Source organism: Mobula birostris, chromosome 1 (genome assembly GCF_030028105.1).
Source record: "Mobula birostris isolate sMobBir1 chromosome 1, sMobBir1.hap1, whole genome shotgun sequence".
Lineage (NCBI taxonomy): Eukaryota > Metazoa > Chordata > Chondrichthyes > Myliobatiformes > Myliobatidae > Mobula > Mobula birostris.
The window spans coordinates 67,222,592-67,243,149 of NC_092370.1; the positions used below are offsets into that span (position 1 = coordinate 67,222,592).

At 40.8% G+C, this 20,558-nt stretch overlaps 1 protein-coding gene across 2 annotated transcripts in view; it reads left to right on the forward strand.

The window, feature by feature from the left end:
- LOC140196759 (NEDD4-like E3 ubiquitin-protein ligase WWP1) overlaps positions 1-20,558 on the forward strand; it is a 157,378-nt gene that overhangs the window by 134,744 nt on the left and 2,076 nt on the right. For both annotated transcript variants that reach the window (XM_072256491.1, XM_072256501.1), the window contains 4 exons: positions 1,796-1,916; positions 8,815-8,919; positions 14,901-14,997; positions 18,152-18,224. In XM_072256491.1, the coding sequence (XP_072112592.1) occupies positions 1,796-1,916; positions 8,815-8,919; positions 14,901-14,997; positions 18,152-18,224 (396 nt within the window). The remainder of the gene's footprint in view (positions 1-1,795; positions 1,917-8,814; positions 8,920-14,900; positions 14,998-18,151; positions 18,225-20,558) is intronic.

The following is a 20,558-nucleotide window of genomic DNA, read 5'->3' on the forward strand; positions in this document are numbered from 1 at the left end:
CCTGACTTCAGTGGTTGGGAAGATGTTGGAGTCCATTATTAAGGATGAGGTTTTGGGGTGCTTGGAAGCACATGATAAATAGGCCAAAGTCAGCATGGTTTCCTTCAGGGGAAATCTTGCCTGACAAATCTGTTGTAAGTCTTTGAGGAAATAACAAGCAGGAGAGAGAAAGAAGAGACCGTGGATGCTGTTTAGCTGGATTTTCAGAAGGGTTTTGACGTGATGCTGCACATAAGGCTGCTAAACAAGATAGGAGACAATGGTACTGAAGGAAAGATACCAGCATGTAGATAGAAGGCTGACCGATAGGAGACAAAAATGGGAGCCTTTTCCACTTGACTGCCGGTAACTAATGGTGTTCCACAGGGTTTGGTGTTGGGACTGCTTCTTTTCACGTTATGTGTCAATGATTTGGATGATGGAATTGATGGCAAGTTTGTGGACTATATGAAGGTAAGTGGAAGGGTAGCTAGTGCTAACTTGGCACGTGCTTGATTGCAGCAGCCTCTCTGGGTCCAACAAATGGTGCAAATATGTATCTTGGGTGTTTGTCTTGTGATAACAAGACCTTGTTGGATGTTGGTAATATAAAATACTGCAAGTCTGGTTTATTGGTTAATTGGCAAGACTGGCGGTGGAGCAACCGTGTGCCCTTGGTTGTTGCATGGATCAGGCCCTCATCTGAAGACATCACCTGTTATAATCACCCAGAGGAGGAGGTGCTGGAGGTGGTGTGGGAGAGAACAGAGGTGCAGCGATATGCTGGAATTCCTGTTGGGTTGGAGCTGGCCCTGCAGGTCAGCTCTTCCCGTCAGTGCTGCTCTCCAGTGTTTATTTATTGGAAAACAAGCATGATTGCTTTTATCTGTGGCTGACCCAGCATAAGGTGAGGAATTGCTGCATACTTGTCCTTGAAGAAGTGTGGTTCCAGGACATTAGGACTGGCCCTGATGAAGGGTCTCAGCCCAAAATGTCAAAAGTACTCTTTTCCATAGATGCTGCCTGGCCTGCTGAGTCCCTCCAATATCTTATGTGTGTTGCTTGGATTTCCAGCATCTGCAAATTTTCTCTTGTTTGTCATTAAGCTTTATAAGGCATTTGTCAGACCCCATTGGGAGTATTGTAAGCAGTTTTGTGCCCCTTCCCTAAGAAGGGATGTGCTGGCAGTGGAGAAGTTTCAGAGTTTGTACATGAGAATGATTCTGGCAGTGAATGAGTAAATGTATAGGAGTGTCTGATGGCTCTGGACCTGTATTCCCTGGAGTTTAGAAGAATAGGGGGATCTCACTGAAACCTATCAAATATTGAAAGCCCTATGGAGTGGATTTAGAGAGGATGTTTCCTACAGTGAGAGAATCTACCAGCACACACAAAATGCTGGAGGAGGTCAGCAGGTCAGGCAGCATCTATGGAAATTGACAAACAGTTGATGTTTTGGGAGGAGACCCTTCTTCATGCCCCTTTCAGGTCAAGTCATTAAGTGTATTTAAAGTGGTGGTTGATAGGTTCTTGATTAGTCAGGGTGTCAAAGGTCAGAAGAAAAAGGCAAGAGAATGGGGTTGAGAGGGATAATAAATCAGTCAGATGGGGTGGCAGAGCAGACTTGAAGGGCCAAATGGCCGGATTATGCTCCTTTGTCTCATGGTCTTAGGCTTCTCTGTTCTCTTCTAGACATTGCTATTCATTTCCTGCACTTGCTTTCATCAGAATTCACACGCTGTTTTTAGTTTGTGGTTTACATTGATTAAGCAGAGTTCGCTGTGCATTTACTGGAAATCATATCTCTGCATTCCAGTCTCATGGCAGAATGGCGATTTACTCGTGGCGTGGAAGAACAGACCAGAGCTTTCCTGGATGGCTTCAATGAGGTAGTACCTCTACAGTGGCTCCAGTATTTTGATGAAAAAGAGCTAGAGGTGAGATGGTTATCCTTGCTATTTAGGTTTTACTTCTTGGAGGCATTAAATGTAGTTGGTCGAAAACTAATAGAATGTAAAGTAGATAGTATTACTCTCGTGCTCATTGCATACCTTTAATTTGAATACTAGGAATAAATTAGTCATCATTGTTGTGTAATATATGATTTTAATGGAAATATTTTAAATCTAGGACCATTAGAATCATAAAATAATAACTATTGACCCATGCGTTTATTCTTTTATTCCTCCAGGTTCCCTTGCAGTTCCCTTTTGAAAGTTATTGTTGAATGTTTTCATTATGCTTTCAAGCATTGTAGAGCCAGATGTTATTAAGACCACAGACAAAGTCAGGAATCAAAAGGTTGGGCATAGTGTGACTAGTGTCCTGAGCTGTGTATATTTCAATGGAAGAAATATTTTAGGAAACACAGATGAGCTTAGGGCCTGGATCAACACAGGCAAGTATGATATTGTAGCCATTAGTGAGACTTGATCGCAGGAAGGGCAGGACTGGCAGCTCAATATTCCAGGTTTTCGTTGTTTTAGAAGCAACAGAGCGGGAGGAGTTAAAGGAGGAGGACTGGCGTTACTAGTCAGGGAAATGTCATGGCAGCGCTCAGTCAGGACAGACTGGAAAACTTGTCAAGGGAGGTGTTATGGGTGGAACAGATAGATAAGAAAGTGGCTGTATTACAGACCACCAACAGTCCAGGAGATTTAGACCAAATCTGTGGAGAGACTGCAGGCTGTTGCAAGAAGTGTGAGGTTGTTATAGATTTTACCTTTCCAAATTTTGACTGGGACTCTTATACTGTAAGATTACGAGAAGGGATAGAGTTTGTCAAATGTGTTCAGGAACGTTTTCTTAGTACGTAAAAGTCCCAATGAGAGAGTGTGTGATACTTGATCTCCTAAAAGAGAATGAGACAGGGCAAGTGACAGAAGTTTGTGCAGGGGAACACTTTGCATCTAGTGATCATAATGGGGTTAGTTTCAAAATAAATGTGGAAACAGATAGATCTTGTCTGCAAGTTAAGATTCTAAATTGGAGAAAGGGCAACTCTGATGGTATTAGAAGAGATCTGGCAAGTGTGTATTGGGACAGGCTGTTTATTGGCAAAGGTGCACTTGGTAAATGGGAGGACTTCAAAAGTAATATTTTGAGAGTACAAAGTTTGCATGTTCCTGTCAGAATAAAATGTAAAGAGGTTTAGGGAATCTTGGTTTTCAAGAGATATTGAGGCCCTGGTTTAGAAATAAGAGGTTCATAGCAGGTAGGAACAAATTAGGTATTCGAGGTATAAGAAATGCAAGAGAACACTTAAAGAAATCAGGAGGGCTAAAAAAAAGGTATGAGGTTGCCCTAGCAGACAAGGTGAAGGAGAATCCTAAAGGGTTCTGCAGATGTGTTAAGAACAAAAGGATTGCAAGGGACAAAATTGGTCCTCAGGTAGAGCAGAATGGTAATTATGTATGGAGCGAAAAGTGGTGGAGATCTTAAATGGATTTTTTGCATCTTTATTTTCTTGGGAGATGGACATAGTCAATAGAAGTCAGGCAAAGCGGCGTCAACCTTATGCACAGATTAAAGAGGAGGAGGTGTTTGCTACCCTGAGGCAAATCAGGGTGGATAAATCCTCAGAGCCTGACAAGATGTTCCCTCGGATCCAATGGGAGACAAGTGCAGAAATTGCCGGGACCCTAGCAAGGATATTTAAAACATCCTTAGCGACAGGAGAGGTACTAGAGGATTAGCGGATAGCCAATGTTGGTCTGCTGTTTCAAAAAGGCTGTAAACAAAAACCAGGAAATTAAAAGCCCGTGAGTCTGTCATCAGCTCTGGGAAAATTATTGGAAGGTATTCTAAGGGACCAGGTATGCAAGTATTTGGATAGACATGGACTGATTAGAGATAGTCAGCATGGCTTTGTGCATGGTAGGCCGTGTCTAACCAAATAATAGAGTTTTTCGAGGAAGTTATCAGGAAAGTTGATGATGGCAAGGCAGTGGATGTTGTCTACATGGACAACATTTGACACTTAACAAGATCCCACAGGGAAAGTTGGTCAAGAAGGCTCAATCTCTTGGCATTTGACATTGATTTTGTGAGAGAAGCTAGAGAGTGGTAGTAGATGGTTGCCTCCCTGACTGGAGGTCTGTGACTAGTGGTGTGCCACAGGGATCGGTCCTGGGTCCTTCCTTTGTTGTTTGTCATCTCTATCAATGATCTTGATGATTATGTGGCTAACTGGATCAGCAGATTTGCAGATGACACCAGGATTGGGGGTGTAGTGGACAGTGAGGAAGGCTATTAGAGCTTGTAGCGGGATCTGGACCAATTGAAAAATGGCAGATGGAATTTAATGCAGGCAGTTGTGACATTTTATACTTTGGTAGGACCAACCAGGTACCACAGTGAATGGTAGGGCACTGGAGAGTGCAGTAGAACAAAAGGATTTAGGAATACAGGTCCATAAAGTGCGCTACAGGTAGATAGGTCATAAAGAAAAGTTTTGGCACTTTGACCTCCAAGTATTGAGTACAGGAGATGGGATGTAATGTTGAATTGTATAAGATGTTGGTGATGCCGAATTTGGAGTATTATGTGCAGTTTTGGTCACCTACCTACAGGAAAGATGTAAATAAGGTTGAATGAGTCCTGAGAAAATTTATAAGGATGTTGCTGGGACTGGAGGACCTGAGTTATAGGGAAAGATTGAATAGGTTAGGTCTTTATTCCTTGGAACATAGAGGATTGAGGAGAGTTTTGACAGAGGTATACAAAATTATGCTGGGTATAGATCTGGTAAATGTAAGCCGTTTTCTTGAGGTTGAGTGGGACTACAGTTACAGGTTACAAGAACGTGAGGGGAAGCTATTTCACTCAAGAAGTTTGTGTGAGTGTGGAATGAGCTGCCACTGCAAGTGGTGCATGAGAGTTTGATTTCAATGTTTAAGAGAAGTTTGGATAGGTATACAGATTGGAGCGGAATGGAGGACAATGGTCTGTGTTCAAGCCGATGGGACTAGGCAGCTTGGTTTGGCACAGACTAGATGGGCTGAAGGGCCTGTTTCTGTGCTGTACTTTTCTATGGCTCTATGCTGCCACTGGTTCTTTTTCTAATTAATTCATTCCTTTTACTTGTTCCATTTTTGCCACTGGAAATAGTTTTGCTCCTTTTTTGCTATCAAAGTACTTCCATGATTTTGAATGTTGTTGAATTGTTGAACCTCCTACTGGTTTTATCTGTTCTGAGGATGAGAACCATGGCATCTCTTGTCATTCCACATAACAGAAATCCCCCAGCCCTGAGCTGTTTTGCTGAATCACTCTTAGAAACATAGACAATAGGTGCAGGAGTAGGCCATTCGGCCCTTCGAGCCTGCACCGCCATTTATTATGATCATGGCTGATCATCCAACTCAGAACCCCACCCCAGCCTTCCCTCCATACCCCCTGACCCCCGTAGCCACAAGGGCCATATCTAACTCCCTCTTAAATATAGCCAATGAACTGGCCTCAACTGTTTCCTGTGGCAGAGAATTCCACAGATTCACCACTCTCTGTGTGAAGAAGTTTTTCCTAATCTTGGTCCTAAAAGGCCTCCCCTCTATCCTCAAACTGTGGCCCCTCGTGCTGGACTTCCCCAACATCGGGAACAATCTTCCTGCATCTAGCCTGTCCAATCCCTTCAGGATCTTATACATTTCAATCAGATCCCCCCTCAATCTTCTAAATTCCAACGAGTACAAGCCCAGTTCATCCAGTCTTTCTTCATATGAAAGTCCTACCATCCCAGGAATCAATCTGGTGAACCTTCTTTGTACTCCCTCTACGGCAAGGATGTCTTTCCTCAGATTAGGGGACCAAAACTGCACACAATACTCCAGTTGTGGTCTCACCAAGGCCTTGTACAACTGCAGTAGTACCTCCCTGCTCCTATACTCGAATCCTCTCGCTATAAATGCCAGCATACCATTCGCCTTTTTCACCGCCTGCTGTACCTGCATGCCCACTTTCAATGACTGGTGTATAATGACACCCAGGTCTCGTTGCACCTCCCCTTTTCCTAATCGGCCACCATTCAGATAATAATCTGTTTTCCTATTTTTGCCACCAAAGTGGATAACTTCACATTTATCCACATTAAATTGCATCTGCCATGAATTTGCCCACTCACCCAACCTATCCAAGTCACCCTGCATCCTCTTAGCATCCTCCTCACATCTAACACTGCCACCCAGCTTCGTGTCATCCGCAAACTTGGAGATGCTGCATTTAATTCCCTCATCCAAGTCATTAATATATATTGTAAACAACTGGGGTCCCAGCACTGAGCCTTGCGGTACCCCACTAGTCACCGCCTGCCATTCTGAAAAGGTCCCGTTTATTCCCACTCTTTGCTTCCTGTCTGCTAACCAACTCTCCACCCACACCAATACCTTACCCCCAATACCGTGTGCTTTAAGTTTGCACACTAATCTCCTGTGTGGGACCTTGTCAAAAGCCTTCTGAAAATCCAAATATACCACATCCACTGGTTCTCCCCTATCCACTCTACTAGTTACATCCTCAAAAAAATTCTATGAGATTCGTCAGACATGATTTTCCTTTCACAAATCCATGCTGACTTTGTCCGATCATTCCACCGCTTTCCAAATGTGCTGTTATCACATCCTTGATAACTGACTCCAGCAGTTTCCCCACCACCGACGTTAGGCTAACCGGTCTATAATTCCCCGGTTTCTCTCTCCCTCCTTTTTTAAAAAGTAGAGTTACATTAGCCACCCTTCAATCCTCAGGAACTAGTCCAGAATCTAACGAGTTTTGAAAAATTATCACTAATGCATCCACTATTTCTTGGGCTACTTCCTTAAGCACCCTGGGATGCAGAGCATCTGGCCCTGGGGATTTATCTGCCTTCAATCCCTTCAATTTACCTAACACCACTTCCCTACTAACATGTATTTCGCTCAGTTCCTCCATCTCACTGGACCCTCTGTCCCCTACTATTTCTGGAAGATTATTTATGTCCTCCTTAGTGAAGACAGAACCAAAGTAATTATTCAATTGGTCTGCCATGTCCTTGCTCCCCATAATCAATTCACCTGTTTCTGTCTGCAGGGGACCTACATTTGTCTTTACCAGTCTTTTCCTTTTTACATATCTATAAAAGCTTTTACAGTCCGTTTTTATGTTTCCTGCCAGTTTTCTCTCATAATCTTTTTTCCCCTTCCTAATTAAGCCCTTTGTCCTCCTCTGCTGAACTCTGAATTTCTCCCAGTCCTCAGGTGAGCCACTTTCTTTGGCTAATTTGTATGCTGCTTCTTTGGAATTGATACTATCCCTAATTTCTCGTCAGCCACGGGTGCACTACCTTCCTTGATTTATTCTTTTGCCAAACTGGGATGAACAATTGTTGTAGTTCATCCATGCAACCTTTAAATGCTTGCCATTGCATATCCACCGTCAATCCTTTAAGTGTCATTTGCCAGTCTATCTTAGCTAATTCACATCTCATACCTTCAAAGTCTTGCAATCTCTTCATCTGGGACATAATCGGTATTAAACATTTAAACATAATTTCCTTCTTTATGGCTTTGAAAGGCTGCTTACGCTAATTTTCTTAACAAACTTAACCAGTTCTTTTGCACAGACGCATTATCTCTTTTTGTACTCTTTTATATTGTACAATTCAGTTTATTTTGCCATTTATTATTCTTCCAACATAATATAGCATTTATTTCTGTCCCTGAGACAATTTTATTTCCATATTACCTTATGGCATGGAAGGGGATGTTTGCAGCATCGATCCTATATTGGCTCAAAGGGCAATTCTATCCTTTCACGTTTTCCTCTGTAACCTATTCTCCAAAGGGTTTTCCACTTAACATATAGTGGTCAATTAATCTCCAAACTTGCGTGCCTTTGGAAAATTGAAGAACCTGGAACAAAAACCCAAACAGGTGAGGGAGAAGGCACAAACTCCACAAGGGCAGCACTGGAGACCAGGGTAGAATCTGGGTCTCTGGAACTGCAAGGCAGTTGCTCCATTGTGTTACTCCTTTATGTCCATATTGAACCATTCTATCAAATCTCTTTAAATTTATAATACATTTCTAGCAATTGAATTAAATAAATTGTTGTAAGCACTATAACTTTTTTTATCCCTTTAGATAGTCAGACTGAGGTCTGAGCAAACTGTCTATAAGGGGTACAAGAACTAATACAAATAAACTCCTACCTTTTAGGAAAGCAAATTCTTTCATTTCAGTACACATCAAGAATATCTTTTGTAATTTCTTGGTTAATGCCAGGTTTATTGAACAAATTCCAAAATGAAAGTCTACACAGGAAAATAAAATCCATTTTGGGACCTTATTAAAAGAAAGAAGTGAAATAAATATTGGAAAATAATTACTGAAGTATTAGAAGTTTATTTAACCTAGACTGTACCTAATATTCAAAAAAAAATTTAGAACTACCTAGAACAGTGGTCCCCAACCTCCGGGTCGTGGACCGTTACATTGCCACGAAGAATGCAGCGGTGCAGCGGTAGCTGGAATGCACCCGGCACATCTTTAAGAAAAAAGCTGAAATAAACAAGCTAATTAATTAGGTGCCACCCGGCATGTAAATATTGGCCCAGATCAGAGGCGATTTTATAATGAAATTGAGAAAACCTGCATGGAATTGTCAGGATATCTTGCTCTGACTTTCACCACTAATTTGCCAAAGAGGTTTCTGACCTTCTTCACTCTGAACTTCTGATCTGTTTGGAATCTGACTAATGTTTGAATTAAATTCTGATTTAATTACCATTGTGGGATTGTTTGTTGACACGGAGACTCATACCACTCATACAGAAATTAAAACCACTGTCTGTCTATACAGGTTATGCTCTGTGGCATGCAGGAAGTAGATCTTACAGATTGGCAGAGGAATACCGTCTACCGGCATTACACCAGAAACAGTAAACAAATCATTTGGTTCTGGCAGGTATGAATCATAAAATTCCTAAAATCAGTTAGACATTTAGTCCAAGCTTGCTAATGTAATGAATTGCCTGTATATTATTTAAGAAGAGGACGTCCTAGATTTGAAATCTCAAATTTTCCATCTGGCATAGTTTGCATTTTGGTGTTTGATTGTTGGGGTTGTTTTTTGTATTGCTATATTTACGCTCTATTCTTGGTTGGGGGCGGCTGTAACAAAACCAAATTTCCTTCAGGATTAATAAAGTATATCTATCTATCTAAATACAGATTTTCACCATTAATAAGGCTTTTAAATCATAATTTTAAAATCTCCATCATCACACAATAATCGTGCTTTACTAGATTCAATTGTATATTTTAGTGTATTCCAGCATCTTGGCATGTTGTAAATAATAAATCTGTTTCTGATTTCTGGTAATATGATATGCATATACCTAAGCCTATCCTACATAAGAATTTGGTTTTGTTTTGTCTGCAATTATGGGATAAATTGGACCAAATATTTGCTTTCATAGCTAAGAAACCGAACAATATAACTGTTTCTTTTGCTAAAGATAAAGCTAGACAACAGAAAGAATTATTATTTAAATCAGACGTGTGACTTCATGGAGTAGGTTAGAACATGTGAAACAATGCTTTTCTCACAACGATGTGCCCCAATACATTCAATTAGCAACCATTAACTCACAGATGGTGCAGTTACAGCAATTTTTATTTCTATTTGTTTTCCAGAAAGCATTTGCAATGTTTTCATGTCTTAACCATCCACCACTACTTTATCATTTTCTGCCAAAGCCACCTTATGTACACACACTCCTATACTTACTGTCTTATGTATTTATGTCTATTGTGCTTTTTTATTATTGTGTCCTTTACTTTGTGTTTTTTTTGTGCTGCATTTGATCCAGGGTAGCGATTATTTTATTCTCCAGTACATTTGTATACAGGAAATGACTTTAAACAATCTTGAATCTTTTAGTTAACCAATATTTCTATCAGGTTAACTTTAGAGGTTACAGTTGACATTAGACTAAAAGCTATTGATTAACAGGGCACAACTTATTTTAGGCATTTAGTTATCATTAACTTACTAGAGCTAAAATCCATTGATTACAGGGTAGCAATGTTCAGTTGTGGGTTGCTTAATATACCCAAAGAATTAATTTTATTATTTGAGAAGTTAGCAGAACCTATCTTCAATAGGCTGAATTAATGTCTAGTAACTTTATTGTAAAATTTTGGCATATGCAGCCATCTGGTATTCATTTTATCCTACTCTCACTAACTTGTAGCTACAACATATTGTTCTCAGTAGCATAAATTAAATATTGACAAAATATATTTCATGAGGTTTACTTTGTTAAACATAGATTGTCCATCAACCTTACATGTTCAACTAAGATCTCCTCAAGGTTTTTAAGGTGTTGTCTAACTTCTGGCATTTCAAATTCGGAAGGTTTTATGAACTTACTTTTGCCTCGTTGCAATCTTGTCTTTTTACTTTTCCTCTGATGTATAGATATTGGCCATTTAGTCTTTTTGTTCCTGTTTTACAACATAATTAGAGTCATAGATTTATATAACAAGGAAACAGGCCCTTCAGCCCAACCTGTGCTGATTGTAATGCCTTTCTATGCTAATCCCATTTACCAGCGTTAGCCCCTTATGCTTCTACGCTTTTTGTATCCAAGTACCTATCCAAATGCCTATCAATCTGCCTCTACCACTTTCTCTAGACAGCTCATTCCAGATAGCCACACCCTCTGACAAAAACTTGCCCCCCAGGACCCTTTAAATCTTTCCCCTCTCACCATAAATCTATGTTCTCTGGTTTTAGACTTCCCTATCCTTGGGAAAAAGACTGTGACCATTCACCTTATCCATGACCACCATAATTTTATAAACCTCTATAAGATCACGCCTCAGCCTCCTACATTCCAGTGAGAATAAACCCAGCCTATCAAATCTGTCTTTATAATTGCAGCTCTTCATTCCAGACTACATTTTCGTAAATCTCTTCTGCACTCCTTTGAGTGTACCATATCCTTTGTGTAGTGTGGCAACCAAAACTGTACATAATACTTAATGTATGGCCTGACTAATGTGTACAACTATAGTATGACGTCAAACTCTTTTACACAATGCAGACAGAAGAGACTCCGAATGCTGCAATCTGGAACAGTAAACAATCTGCATACCTAATTCCCATTTTTCTTCTATACCTTTGGTAAACAAATCTTCGGTTTAAAGCTAAAATTTTAAATTAAAAATTTCTGCCAACCTTTGTATGTAAACATGTTCCCTAATTTGTTTTACTCCTAAATTGCCTGGCATTTTTTCTTCCAACTTTGCTCCCTAATCTTAGACTTCCAAACCAGCAAGTATTATTTTTGCCTGTTCATCAGTTCCCCATGACAACAATGATCATATTCTCTCTTTATGTTGTAAATAACAGTGAATTCCAAACCATAGTTGGGGAAACTCCCTTTCTGTTTCAACACTTAAGAATGTCAATGTTACTCTGATAAGTCCACGCTGAGCTGAGAGCAGATCACCCAGGAATGCTGGGAATGCATTAGGAGTGATCTAACCAGCATTTTAAAAGGTCAAAGTATAACTTCCAACGCCCTTCCTCAGTTCGGATGATGGGCCGTTTTTGAGTAGAATAATTATCTCCCCAAACTTCTTTTGAATTATGTTATTTTTGGTGGTTCATTATTTAGAAACTAGTTAATTCTAACCTCTCCATGTGCAAAATGGATGACCTTGCATTTGTTTACATTGTAATCTTTATGCAAAATTTTGATTCATCTGTTTATAATAGTTTATATTAATTTTGTCTTATTGCTGCCCAATATTATGTCATCAACAAATGTGGATGTGTAGCTTTCTACTCCCATCATCTGCAAATAACTGATAAAGAAATTGTGTTTCAAACAGACATTTGCAAGATAACCACCTTCTGCCTGCTAACTTTATCCTTTATCTCCTTACATTCAACTGGTTTTCTAATCTCATCACTGCCGTAAATTGTTTGAAATTCCACCTTGGCTACAATCAAAAAGCCTGTATCAAATGCCTTTGGAAGTCCATATAAATAACATCTACAGGCAGTCCTCACTTTAATCAACTCTTCCAAAAATTCAATCATGTTTGTCGGGTGGAAAGTTATTCAAGTTTAGCCTACCTTTGTGACCGAAAAGTTGACACGGTTTTATCCCCCCTTGTTCAATCCCTCCCTACCTATGTTCGTGACACTTCTCACGCTCTTAAACTTTTCGATGATTTTAGGTTCCCTGGCCCCCACTGCTTTATTTTCACCATGGATGTCCAGTCCCTATATACTTCCATCCCCCATCAGGAAGGTCTCAAAGCTCTCCACTTCTTGGATTCCAGACCTAACCAGTTCCCCTCTATCACCACTCTGCTCTGTCTAGTGGAATCAGTCCTTACTCTTAATAATTTCTCCTTTGGCTCCTCCCACTTCCTCCAAACTAAAGGTGTAGCTATGGGCACCCGTATGGGTCCTAGCTATGCCTGCCTTTTTGTTGGCTTTGTGGAGCAATCCATGTTCCAAACCTATAGTGGTATCTGTCCCCTACTTTTCCTTCGCTACATTGACGACTGCATTGGTGCTGCTTCCTGCACGCATGCTGAGCTCGTTGACTTCATTAACTTTGCCTCCAACTTTCACCCTGCCCTCAAGTTTACCTGGTCCATTTCTGACACCTCCCTCCCTTTTCTAGATCTTTCTGTCTCTATCTCTGGAGACAGCTTATCTACTGATGTCTGCTATAAACCTACTGACTCTCACAGCTATCTGGACTATTCCTCTTCTCACCCTGTCTCTTGCAAAAATGCCATCCCCTTCTCGCAATTCCTCCATCTCCGCCGCATCTGCTCTCAGGATGAGGCTTTTCATTCCAGGACGAGGGAGATGTCCTCCTTTTTTAAAGAAAGGGGCTTCCCTTCCACCACCATCAACTCTGCTCTCAAATGTACCTCCCCCATTTCACGCATATCTGCTCTCACTCCATCTTCCTGCCACCCCACTAGGAATAGGATTCCCCTTGTCCTCACCTACCACCCCACTAGCCTCCGGGTCCAACATATTATTCTCTGTAACTTCCACCACCTCCAACGGGATCCCACCACTAAGCACATCTTTCCCTCCCCCCCCCCCGTCTGCTTTCCGCAGGGATTGCTCCCTACGCGACTCCCTTGTCCATTTGTCCACCCCATCCCTCCCCACCGATCTCCCTCTTGGCACTTATCCTTGTAAGTGGAACAAATGCTACACATGCCCTTAAACTTCCTCCCTTACCACCATTCAGGGCCCCAGACAGTCCTTCCGGGTGAGGCAACACTTCACTTGTGAGTAGGCTGGGCTGATATACTGCGTCCGGTGCTCCTGATGTGGCCTTCTATATATTGGCAAGACCCGACGCAGACTGGGAGATCGTTCTGCTGAACACCTACACTCTGTCCGCCAAAGAAAGCAGGATCTCCCAGTGGCCACACATTTTAATTCCACGTCCCATTCCCATTCTGACATGTCCATCCACGGCCTCCTCTACTGTAAAGATGAAGCCACACTCACATTGGAGGAACAACACCTTATATTCTGTCTGGGTAGCCTCCAACTTGATGGCATGAACGTTGACTTCTCTAACTTCCGCTAATGCCCCACCTCCCCCTCGTACCCCATCTGTTATTTATTTATATACACACATTCTTTTTCTCTCTCCTTTTTCTCCCTCTGTCCCTCTCACTATACCCCTTGCCCATCCTCTGGGTTCCCCCCCCACCTTTTCTTTCTCCCTAGGCCTCCTGTCCCATGATTCTCTCATATCCCTTTTGCCAATCAACTGTCCAGCTCTTGGCTCCATCTCTCCCCCTCCTCCTATCATTTTGGATCTCCCCCTCCCCCTCCCACTTTCAAATCTCTTACTAGCTCTTTCAGTTAGTCCTGACGGAGGGTCTCGGCCCAAAACGTCGACTGTACCTCTTCCTAGAGATGCTTCCTGGTCTGCTGCGTTCACCAGCAACTTTGATGTGTGTTACCTTTTGTGATGTTTGTTTTTGGGTAGTTCCAATCACCCTGAAACATTAAATACAATTCTATGTCCACAGATGATAACTGACCGGTGATGTGTTTCAGACACTTTGATCATAATGTAATCAGCTTGATTACGTTATGATCAGCTTTATTATCAATGTACAGGTCCCTTTCGCTGTTAATTAAACCTAGTTTATTGCATCAAATGTTGTGCATGGCACATAGAATCTGCACCTTGTCCATCATCTGGGTTTGTACCTACATTCTGTTGTAACCATAATTTGGAGAAATCCCAGATGATTGCAGGAACTATGCAAATTCCATACAAACAGTACCAAAGGCATTGGAACTGTGAGACGCTAGCTGCACCACTGTGCTGCCCATGCTGGTACTGTTACTTTAAGGGGTAAATAACAAAGGTCATATTTTCAATTCTCAATCCAGGTAAAGCAAAATTAATGGATTTAACCTTTTCAAATATATTCTAAAAATTATTTCTTACTAAAAGTGCACCTGAATTATGCAATTCATTTTCAAATGCTTTTGAAGGGGTTGTGGTTTAATTGACAGCAGCTCTGAGATTCAAATAGGGCTCAGTAAGGTCTTTAATAGTCCAGGAAAAAAATCCCTTTAACAACTTCTGACTCAAGTGTTTAATGTTTAATTTACAGAATTTTGCTGTAATTTATTTAAAGAAATAGAAACAAAAGGAGGCATCATTCTGTATGATTATGACTGATCCCACTCAGTGGCATGTTACTGTACTAGCCCATATCCCTTGAATCCCTTAATAACCAAAAATTATTTACCTCTGGTTTGAGGGATTAGTCCCTCCCTTTTGTGAATATTGACATTCTATTATATTTCACATTTTATAGGTTTGTTTCATGTTGCATTAAGTGAATTTGAATATTTTTTGCTAGTTTGTGAAAGAGATGGACAATGAAGTACGTTTACGATTGATGCAGTTTGTCACTGGTACCTGCCGCTTACCATTGGGAGGATTTGCTGAGCTTCTAGGTAGGCAAAACTGCTCAAACGTTACTGCAGCTTTGTGAAGTTGCCTAAACTCTGAATTAGATATAGGTAATGTAGATACTTTGCTAAGGTAGAACAATTTAATTCTTGTAAATACTTTCTATATTTGTATAAAGAAACATTTAACTTGTAATTTACATTGAAGTATAAAAGCCGTGCATATACTGCATGTTATTTTCCAAAAGGGTGTAAATGTTTTCTTACCAAGCTCAAGAATTTAATCAGATTTTTAAACTTGGGAGATATATAGGCACATTCCTACATTTCACTGATGTCTGAGAGGAATTATTTTTTTATTTCCATTTGTACTTCTACAATGTTCTGAGGTCTATACATGCTGTCCACCTAATTAGGCTGCCTTTAACTGTGTTGCAATATAGCTAGTCATTATAAGATGTACAAAAGCAATTACAGTGCCTTGTAGAAGTATTCAGTCCCTAATCCTTTATTCACATAAATAACCAGGGATTTTGATCAGTTTAACTGAAGATTTTATTTGTAAATCACATGCTGTTTTTTTTCTCCACAGTAAATAGGGAAGAATATAAAGCTTGAAAAACTAAAAATTCAAATTTGAGATGTCAGCAATTCAAAAGTATTCACCCCCCTTTGCTCGGTACTCAGATGAACCACCTTTTGCAGCTATTACAGCTAGTAGTCTTTTGGAATAAGTCTCTATTAACTTTGCACAACGTAGTGGAGCAAGATTTGTTCAAGCTGTGCCGGGTTAGTTGGGGAGCAGCAGTGGACAGCAATCTTGAGGTCTTGCCAGAGATGTTTAATCGGGTGAGGGTCTGGACTTTGGGTCACTCAAGGGCATCAATTTTCTCATTTGAAGCCACTCTATGGTTACTCTGGCAGTGTGCTTTGGTTCATTGTCCTGCTAAATGATCAACTTCCTCCCCAGTTTAAGTTTTTCGGCAGAGGCTAGCAGGTTTTTATCCAAGATCACTGTATTTAGCAGCATTCATTTTCCCATCAATTCTGAGCAGATTTCCCGTCCCTGCTGTTGAAAAGCATCTCCGTAACATGATGCTACCTTCGCTATGCTTTACAGCAGGGATGGTGTTACCTGGCTGATATGCAGCATTAGGTTTATGGCATTAGATGTGAAAGAAGGTCTTGTAGTCAGATGAGATGAAAGTGGCACATTTTGGTCTCAACACTAAGTGGATGCATGGATAAATCTAATACTGTCCATCAGAATCAGGTTTACTGTCACCAGCTTGTGTCGTGAAATTTGTTAACTTAGCAGCAGCAGTTCAAAGCAATACATAATATGGAAGAAAAAACCAACAAAATAAAATAATAATAAATCAATTACAGTATACATATATTGAATAGGTTAAAAATCATGCAAAAAACAGAATATATATTTTAAAAAAAGTGAGGTACTGTCCAAGGGTTCAATGTCCATTTAGGAATCGGATGGCAGAGGGAAAGAATCTGTTTCTGCATCGTTGAGTATGTGCCTTCAGCCAGGTAACACCATCCTTACTATAAATTATGATGGAGGTAGCATCATGCTATGGGGATGCTTTTCAGTAGCAGGAACAGGAAATCTGATTACAATTGATGGGAAGATGAATGCTGCTAAATACAGAGAGATCTTGGATAAAAAAAACAGTTAGCCTCTGCCAGAAAGCTTAAACTGAGCAGCAAGTTTATCCTTCAGTGGGGCAATGACCCAAAGCACACTGCCAGAGAAACCACGGAGTAGCTACAGATGAAAATTTACGTCCTTGAAAGGCCCATTCAGAGTCCTGACCTTAACCTGATCAAACATCTCCAGCAAGACCTCAAGATTGCTGGTTACCACCACTCCCCAGCTAACCTGGCAGAGTTTGAGCAATTTTACAAGGAGGAATGGGCAAATCTTGACTCCATCACGTTGTACAAAGCTAATAGACACATAAAAAAGACTACTGGGTGTAATAGTTGCTATATGTACTGAGCAAAGGGGGATGAATACTTCTGAACTGCTAACATTTAAATTTTTTAATTTTACATGCTTTACAATTTTTCCTGGTTTGTTTTGGGCTCTACTGTGAAAAAAGGAGCATGTGATTCACTGTAAATTTGCTTTCCAGCTTTTTTCATTATAATCATTGTATCCCAAGATATGTGAATGCAAAATCTTTGGTTATAGCAAACAGTACTGAAAGCATTTGAATTGATTCTAGCAAATCATTGGAAATAAAGTTCTTGATTAGACTGTAAGACATAGGAGCAGAATTAGGCCATTCGGTCTCCAGCTTTCCATCGTGGGTGATTTATTATCCCTCCCAACCCCATTCTCCTGTCTTCTCCCCGTAAACTTTGACACTGACTAATTAAGAACCTATCAACTATCACTTTTAAGTATACCCATATAATTAGTGAGGGCATTAGAGGTTATAGGGGGAAGGCTGGAGAATGGCATTGAGGGGGATAATAAATCAGCCATGGAAAGACAGCCGACTTGATGGATGCAGTGGCCTGATTCTGCTCCTGTGTCTCATAGTCTAAAGCTACGGATAAGAACATAGTGAATTTGGGACTATGCAGGGAGAAAGGTTATCGTGAATAAAAGATTTAGAACTTGTGGGTAGGAAGGTTAATAATTCATGTAAAAAGCATTCAACACAGACTCAGACATTTGGGCCCATGAACAAAAGAGCTGGTAAGCTAACGGAAGAATTGTGGCGGGAAAATCTTTTCAGTGGCTGAACTGACCTGTTGGTAGATAGAGAGGCAAATAGACAAAGAAGTGAAACATCTATTGTCCAGTGCAGTTGACTTAATCGTTCACTTCAGTAGTGAAGAAAATCAATAATTTTCCTACCACTGCCTTGTTGTAAACTAACGGTGCACAATTAATATCAGGCTTATGAATAAGCCCTCAATATCAGAAATGGATAAAATAATTAATAGGAAATTTATCATAAATAAAGTGTCTGCTACATTGCAAACTAGGTGCTATTACACATGTTGGTGTGGTGCTTGTGAAATCTTTCTGCTGTCTAATGTATAAACTTTTTAAACTTGTAAACTTACATTACCCTTTGAAAATATTTGATCTTGCATGACAGCACAACTTGTTTTGATGAAGCATTGTGCATGATTAGCCGGAGACAATAATTGTTATTTCCAACAGGGAGTAATGGACCTCAAAAGTTTTGCATTGAAAAGGTTGGTAAAGAAACATGGCTGCCCAGAAGTCACACTTGGTGAGTACTATCTATTTATTAGTCTTGCACTAGAAACATCTATGGTTTTAAATCTGTACTAATACATATGCAGTAGCTTTAGGATTTTGGAGACATGAGATGCTGGAATCTGAAACAACAGTCTGCTGAAGGAACGCAGTGTGTCGAGTAGCGTATGTGGGAGGAAAGAATGCAGGCATGTGGGGTCTTTAACTCAAAATGTTGACAATTCCTTTCTTCTCACAGGTGATGTCTTAAGAATTTTGTTCACCCATTCTTCAGCCTCTATTTGTGTTCCCTTTATATGAATTACTATCTTCAGTGTTTGTAAGATTCCCAAGTTTTGAGATGAGCAGGTTTTAATTTTATGTCCTGAATTCAAAACATTCTGTATCAAAAACAGTGTTCCTAGTGCTGAACCTGGGGCACTTTTCCATAGCGCAAAAATACGAGTGAATTAAGCAACACAAAGAATAAATCAATTTGATCCAGTTCTCACCAATCTACCTATTACAGATGCTTCTATTGACAACAGTATTGTATTTAGCGATCAGTACATCATACTTATTACCTAGTCATGTCGTCTCATAAAGGATACTTCAGGGTGTTGTGGCATTACTTTTAGAACATAGAACAGTACAGCACAGTACAGGCACTTCGGCCCACAATGTTGTGCCGACTCTAAAACCCTGCCTCCCATATAAACCCCCACCTTAAATTCCTCCATATACTTGTCTAGTAGTCTTTTAAACTTCACTAGTGTATCTGCCTCCAACACTGACTCAGGCAGTGCATTCCACACACCAACCACTCTCTGACTGAAAAACCTTCCTCTAATATCCCCCTTGAACTTCCCACCCCTTACCTTAAAGCCATGTCCTCTTGAATTGAGCAACGGTGCCCTGGGGAAGAGGCACTGGCTATCCACTCTATCTATTCCTCTTATTATCTTGTACACCTCTATCATGTCTCCTCTCATCCTCCTTCTCTCCAAAGAGTAAAGCCCTAGCTCCCTTAATCTCTGATAATAATGCATACTCTCTAAACCAGGCAGCATCCTGGTAAATCTCCTCTGTACCCTTTCCAATGCTTCCACGTCCTTCCTATAGTGAGGCGACCAGAACTGGACACAGTACTCCAAGTGTGGCCTAACCAGGGTTTTATAGAGCTGCATCATTACATCGCGACTCTCAAACTCTATCCCTCAACTTATGAAAGCTAACACCCCATAAGCTTTCTTATCTACCCTATCCACCTGTGAGGCAACTTTCAGGGATCTGTGGACATGTACCCCCAGATCCCTCCACACTACTAAGTATCCTGCCATTCACTTTGTACTCTGTCTTGGAGTTTGTCCTTCCAAAGTGTACCACCTCACACTTCTCTGGATTGAACTCCATCTGCCACTTCTCAGCCCACCTCTGCATCCTATCAATGTCTCTCTGCAATCTTCGACAATCCTCTACACTATCTACAACACCACCAACCTTTGTGTCGTCTGCAAACTTGCCAACCCACCCTTCTACCCCCACATCCAGGTTGTTAATAAAAATCACGCTGTATGGATTCAGAAACAGATCGGGTTACGAGACATCATGGGCCATTTGCAGTCTGTAAATACATTAGGCACTGAAAGTTTTGACCTGAAACATTATGCTTCCCTTCCTCCGATTGATGCTGCTTGACCCGCTGCATTCCTCCAGCAGGCTGTCTGATACATGCATCCAAGCAGGGAAAGCAATATGCATTAGACATATCTAAGCAATCCCAATGCTAACAAGGGGGGCATGATTTTTAGGTAATTGAAGGACCTATGTTGTGTACCAGCTACATAATACACTGCAATTATTTGCTAGGCTACTCCAAAGGCATTATCCAACACATGTAACTATCACTAAAAATGAACAGAACAGGAGCATCACCAGATGCTGGTTTCCCAACAAATTACAGTCCATCTGAGTGTGGAAGCGTATCACCATTTTTTTGATGGTGACTTGATCCAAATCCAGGAACATGCTGCTTATTAACACCTTCACCTAAAAATACCAGTTAAAACTAATTGCCACATTTGGGCATGAGCAGTAAATGTGGTCTGGCTGCATCACTACCTGGTATGGGAACTGTACCTCCCTTAACTGCAGGATTCAGCAGAGAGTGATGTGGACAGCCCAGCGCATCTGTAGTTGTGAACTTCCCATGATTCAGGACAGTTACAAAGATAGGTGTGTAAAAAGGGCTTGAAGGATCATTGGGGACCTGAGTCACCCCAACCACAAGCTGTTGCAGCTGCTACCATCCAGGAAACGGTACCACAGCATAAAAGCCAGGACCAGCAGGCTCTGGGACAGCTTCTTC